Here is a 6290-nt window from a genome sequence, read left to right as displayed (position 1 = left end):
TAACAGTCCCCCATATAAAAAAAACATTTTTCACACCAAATTGTTGTAGTGGACGATCTATATTCACTATTAACAAGACACGAACGGTGTTGATTTTTGCAACTGGAGCAAATGTTTCTGTGTAAGCGACTCCATAAGTTTGAGTGTAGCCTTTTGTCACTCGCCTCGCTTTGTAACGCTCAATTGCACCATCTAAATTCACTGACATCCCAATGGACTTTAATCAACTGGATGATCATCTAGCTCCCAAGTGTCATTGTTTTGTAAGAATTTCATCTCCCCATTCATAGTCACTTTATTGAGTCAGACAAGGCTTCATGCACATTGTTAGGAATGGATACAATAGATAATTGATTTACAAATGACTTTTTTGATTCTGACAATCACTACGAAACGGACGGGTTTTAGCTACGCCCCTTTTGTTACGGCTAACGAGTATCGTAGCTACTTGTCACCACTTGCTATGGAGTTTATGGTATTGTAGCAAATGCGGGCCAACAACTACGACCGTTGTGTTCATTTGCTACACATTGGTCTGTTTCAAGTACGTCTCACGCACAAACATTTAAAAAATTAGAAGGTGTCTTTCACCTACGGTTAGTTTGGCGTAGCAACTGGTGGCCATTTGCTACGAGTAATCCGTAGTTAATGGGGAAAAAGGGTAGCAGATACTCATTAGGTTTAGCGCGGAAAAAATTGCGGGAATTTTTTTTATTTGCGCCAAAAACTTTGGGTGCCTTGTGTAAAAGAAGCTCAATTATTGGGTGCTTTTCACAAAATATAGAAATACTTGTGGTGCCCAAATCGTCCATTACTTTTTTTTCTATTTTCTAAATAGAAAGACCTAGAGAGGGAGAGTTTGAAACCAGGGTTTCTTTTTGGCAAAAGGAAGAACGGTTTATGCATAGGAGAGTTGGAGTTTCTTGAGCCGAAGGAAGATCGGTTTCTTGTAAATCGACAAAGGGAAATCGATCGAGAGAAGGAAAGTTGGAGAAGAACGGGTTCAGCTTATTGTTAGGTATTTCATTGATTTTCCCCTCTTTCTCTGTCTATGAAGTTTTTCTGAGTTGATTTCCCAAATTTCTCTCTCGATTAAATCACAATGATCAAAGAGAGAGGGTTGTTATGTTCTTTCTCTTCTCCTTCTCTTTACTAATTTTACAGTTTATTGTGTATAAAAGTGGATGAATGAATTTCTTCCTGTAACCCAAAAAGAGAAGGAAAGAGATAGAGACTATGGGAAAAACCTAGAATAATTAATTGTGATTTATGAGAGATGATAATAGAAAACTAAGTATATGTTTATATTTACTCAAATTGTATGAGTGTCTGTAAAACGATTTTTGTTCGTTTGTTGATGTAAATCTCTCACCATTATTGATTTTCTCGTTACTATGTTCCGAACACATCAAGAATTTTAGTGTTTGTAAAGTTGTTCTTTCCATTTGATTTAGATATCAAGCAAACTAGGAGGTTTACGTTTCAGACTTCTAGTAGGGAATGAAAGACAAAAAGTCTGAATAATAAGCCGAGAGACACGTTTGACATGGGGGTAGATGATCAATTATTGGATAGTCAACCTTATAACTTGGGATGTGGTGCTGATGATGAAGTAGATATATCATTAGTGAGGAATGATCTGGTTGGAACAACGGCTGAAGCACCACTTAATTTAAGTCGTACCGAAGCAACTAGTTCAGTGAATTTCATTAATGATGATTATATTGAAGATGTTACCGAGGAAGATGAAGAAGATATAATTGGGGACGAAGATGAGGACGAAGATGAGAATGAAGATGAGAATGAAGATGAGGATGAAGATGAGGACGAAGATGAGGATTTTGATATTTAAGTGTCAACTTTAATTGTTATTTTATAGGAATAAGATCTACCTATTAGCCTTATTTTTCACGTATGCTTATAAATGATAACTTTTGAGTTAGATTATTGTAATTGTTATCATAAGTATTAGTATAAATTTTTCTTCCATTTAAGATTATTTCTTTTCAAATAGGTTTATAAATGTGATCTTACCTATTATAAATGTGATCTTAGGCTCTCTTTCACTTGAAGTTATTTCTTTTTCAATTATGTTTACAAATATGATTTTACTTATTAGCCTTACGTATTACAGGATCGAAGACTACTTGGAAGGTGATGGCCGACGAACAACCACGAGCTCTTAAGCGAACAAGAGGTCTTGCTAAGTTGGAATTTTTGTCAAAAATCCCACCTGGAACAAAACTTACATTAACTATTGAGGGTGGAATTCCTTATGGTAAAAATTCTACAGAGTTAGCTGCTTATGTTGGAAAGCTAGCTAAAGATGGTGAATATTTCCCTTTTGATGAGCCTGTGTGGAGTAAAATAGAAGATAAGGCAGAAAGGGTAAGGCGGGTGAAAGATGACTTGGAGGTAATTTTGATGTTCTATCTCTCTCCATCTTTTTTTATCTCTGTCTTTTCTCCCTTTCTCTTTAATTGTATATATGAATTCTTTAGATTCGCTGTTTATATTTCTTTGTTTTTGTTTTTTTAAGAATATTTTTCACTTTCCCGAAGAATGTGATCGTTGGATAGACACGACTCTAAATCATAGTTGGAGACTTCACAAGTACAGAATGAAGTTGAAATATTTTGACCCGTATAGCAATAATACTGAGTGGTATGCTAACTGCCCAAAGAATGTCATTCCAGCTCAATGGAAAAATATGGTTCATTATTGGCATACTGACCCCCATTTCAAGGTTTGTATACGTTATGTTTCACACATACACAGATGCAAACACAAACACTTCATTAACCTAATGAATAGTATAATTAATTAGGAGTGAATTTAATTTCATTATGCAGAAGGCAAGTGAGACAAACAAGAAAAACAAAGCGAAGAGCAAGGATCCTCATATCGGCGGTTCAAAATCGAATATGAATTACGCTAAGGAGGTAAAATCAACACAATTCATTCATAAAAAGAGTTACGTTGAAGTAAACTAACTGTCATCTTTTTGTGTTATTTTTCTATTCTTTCCATTTATTTCTACTCTTTTTACAGATAGAGGCTGCAACAAATGAAAAGGTCACACGATCAATGATTTACAAGAAAACACATCGTCGGTCTAATGGAACAGTAGCTTCTGAAGTCGCAAACGAGAGAATAGTATGATTTTAGATCACTTACAATTACTCAAATTAACTTATTCATTACTCAATCTAAATTTTTGTTATATATAAACTAACAAATGTAGAGGAAGATTGATGAGATTTTGAGCACCGGTGCTGAAGATGTTGTCTTGTTTCAAGAATCTTCTGTGGACTTGGGTAAAGACATTTACTCAAAAGTTGTAGGACCCGAGAAAAAAGGGCGATGGGGGGTTGTGGGACCTAGAATGAAATTCGATAGAGTTGATCAAGGTGCTTCTAGCTCCACAAGCAAGGATGATAAGATCAAGAATTTGAGTGAACAGGTTGAAATGTTACGCACAACTATAGATCAGATGAAGGAGGAGCTATATCGACTATCTAGTCAGGTACACATGTATTTTATATTACATTGTTTATGCAAATCTTTTCGTTTTTGTACATATTGGATTGCTTAAGGGGACCTGAACCCAAAGAGTACAAGGAATATCTAAGGCATTAAAGCGTTCCTATACAAACACTTAATTCCCCAAACTGAAAACTAGGAATCCTGACCCAACCATAGCCTAAATAAAACACAACTGCGTAGAAAGCAGTTATACATATACTAGATGCAAAGTGTAAGAAGGCACTAATATTACTATAAGAGTAGTAATTTGGATTTCCATTTATTGTTCCTAGATTCGGGTACCAGTACCCGGCATAGACGGATGGAGAATAATGTGACGAATTATCGTTCGAACGAGTAAGAGATGATCTTTCCATGATGCAGTAAGTATTAGAAGAATTAGGTCTGCTAAAGATATTCTTTCCTCTCATCCCATTACCTAAATTACTTGTTAGTAATGGGTTGGATGCTTTAGTTGTTATTCCACCTTCATGAAAGTCCCATTGAGAAGGGTAAGCTCCTGCGAAAATCTCGTCCGGGCGAAGACTTTTTTGGAACTCAATATTAATACCATGAGTACTACTAGTTTCCAAGTCATTGGAGTAACCTAAGCAAAAAGGTCTAGTTGTTGATGATGATATTGAGTTATAAATTCCAGCTGAATTAGTACTAATACTTCTCTTGCCATAGAGCTTAGAACGTTCTCGTTGTCGTCTAGCCATGATAACATGCCAATGATTCTTAACAGAATTCAACAAACTGATTTAGCAGCCTTTTAATTAGAAATGCAGTTACTCACATTAGAAATACAGTTACTCACATTAGCAATTACTATTAGAAGTGCCAACTTAATTTGTTCTTTCAGCTATTATTATAAAAAATTTGTTTCTAAGCATTCTTAATTATCAAGAAATAATGAGTACCTTAACTATCTGTAGGGTACTTCATCGTGTAACTCTGCACAATGATGATGATGATACTATTATTTCAGAAAGTTACCAGAGTATGCATTGGTACGTCTTCTCGTTTACTTTCTTACATATTTTAAATTTGCCGTATGTTTCAGTATCTCCATCAATGTGGTAGACAATGACGCAGTAGTTTTAGAGTACCTATCACAGTAGGGAGTCATTTAAAGAAACATTAGGCTCCATAAAAATCTTCCTAAGTTTGTAGAAAGCCTATTTTTTTGTTGCAGTCCAGAAAGTTATAAACACATGAATTTTAGGTTTTAATGTAGAAACTGAAGATGAATATATATCTTAAAAAATTTGTATTGGTATACTTTCATAATTATGAATCTAACAGACATCATGTTGCTCATATAAGTGTTCATCTCTACTTTAGAATATGGAATGTCAATGTTGCTGTTTGTGACTCATTTTATTAATTAAGCTGTATTCTGCATTTGGCTTTCAGCTTTTATCGTAAGAGATGTTTTTAGTATTCATCTGTTTAACTCTACACAATTATTTACTCATTGTTAGGTTGCTTACATTTAGATTTTCATTGAATCTTGTAATGAATGGTTAGGGTATCATACTCAAGGCTCTATAAATAGTTTTGTACATTGTTTGTTAGCATTTTGGAATCGTGAATGTTACATTTGATGGCAAAAGATGATTACATTCTTGACTTTATTGAATTACCATTGTTTCTCATTAAATTCTAATAAAATATTATCTCTTGTTGCAGGAAAAGCTGGAGAAGTGAATATCCGTACGAGATCCTTTTTGTTAATATATAGTACGTTGAACTTTTAGATATGATGACATTAGTTAGTTTGGATTGTTTACTCAATATATTACGTTCATATTTTGGTAAATTTAGTTGGTAGGTATTTTACTTTGACGTTTGTATGAAAGATTTTTAATGAATGAATGAAACAGATGATTGAGATGTTATTGTATGTGTTTTAGTTATATATATGAATAGATACAGGTTGAACAGGGTTACGATTAATGAATGCGAACCGGTGTGGGCCTTGAAAATTGTCATTTTTCTGCTACGAATGCTTTCGTAGCTAATGGACATTCAACAGTAATATATTATTTTAAATAAGTGACTTTTTGCTACGAACAATTCCATAACAAGTAGACAGTGAACGGTCAAATATTTTTGAACATTTAGTTACGACAAAATCCATAGCAAAAGGTTTAAATTAGTAGTTATGGATTAAGTCGTAGCAAGCAGTTCGTAGCTAAAACCTTTTGTGACGGCAACATTAGTTACGAAATGCAGGTCGTAGCAAGATATCATTTGTTACGGAATATCGGGTAACAGCTACGGCCAGGGCCCGTAACTAAAGGACGGCTGTTTTGTAGTGAATCGATGGTCTGACACATATTGGCTCACTGGATATTTGATTCTACTAGACAACTCAGGTTCATATGTCGGTTTAGGAATACTTCTTGTTTGACACCGTGGTAATATTTTCCTAGGTAGTTCAGAAGGTGTTTCATGGACATCCTTGACAAGGGATTAGTTTGGTGTATTACCGACCCCTGGTGTAGTGGCTTCAATTGAGACAAATCCACAGTTTGTTCAACGATTTCATTAACATTTTCTTTCATCGATTCAGCTGGTGGTAATTCTAGAATTTCATTTCTTGCTTTCATTATTCTTCAGGAATCAAATTTACTTCAAAATTAGATCCAATGTTATTCCCTTTTACATAATTATTTGTTTCTTCATAATCAAGAGTCAGAACTTCTTGCTTTTTTCTCCCCCTAAAGTTCCGACTCAGGTGAAAAATAATATCATGA

The 6290-nt window shown here is 34.5% G+C and overlaps 1 protein-coding gene across 2 annotated transcripts; it reads left to right on the top strand.

Annotated features, from left to right (window-relative positions):
* Positions 1-837: 837 nt before the first annotated feature.
* Positions 838-5429, top strand: LOC147566896 (uncharacterized). Of its 2 annotated transcripts, XM_086653473.1 has the most exons (8): positions 838-1018; positions 2135-2415; positions 2540-2746; positions 2853-2942; positions 3052-3156; positions 3245-3526; positions 4464-4538; positions 5221-5429. In XM_086653473.1, exons 2-7 carry the CDS (start codon positions 2158-2160, stop codon positions 4491-4493), a joined length of 972 nt encoding a protein of 323 aa, XP_086509599.1. In that variant the 5' UTR covers positions 838-1018; positions 2135-2157; the 3' UTR covers positions 4494-4538; positions 5221-5429. The 2 variants fall into 2 exon arrangements, with proteins under 2 accessions (XP_086509599.1, XP_086509600.1); XM_086653474.1 differs by lacking the exon at positions 2540-2746 and having other exon boundaries at positions 847-1018.
* Positions 5430-6290: the final 861 nt, after the last annotated feature.

Source organism: Eschscholzia californica, unplaced genomic scaffold (genome assembly GCF_041429995.1).
Source record: "Eschscholzia californica isolate CP2 unplaced genomic scaffold, dmEscCali1.0.p SCAF_1, whole genome shotgun sequence".
Taxonomy (NCBI): domain Eukaryota; kingdom Viridiplantae; phylum Streptophyta; class Magnoliopsida; order Ranunculales; family Papaveraceae; genus Eschscholzia; species Eschscholzia californica.
The sequence above is the reverse complement of the archived record's forward strand: the minus strand, read 5'-3'. Positions and strand labels throughout refer to the sequence as shown.

Bases quoted from the DNA above. Each gene is read 5' to 3' on its own strand.
- LOC147566896 (XM_086653473.1), top strand. From the start codon at position 2,158: ATGGCCGACGAACAACCACGAGCTCTTAAGCGAACAAGAGGTCTTGCT. The intron at 2,416-2,539 runs GTAATTTTGATG...TGTTTTTTTAAG, and splicing joins GGGTGAAAGATGACTTGGAG to AATATTTTTCACTTTCCCGA. The intron at 3,527-4,463 runs GTACACATGTAT...AACTATCTGTAG, and splicing joins TATATCGACTATCTAGTCAG to GGTACTTCATCGTGTAACTC.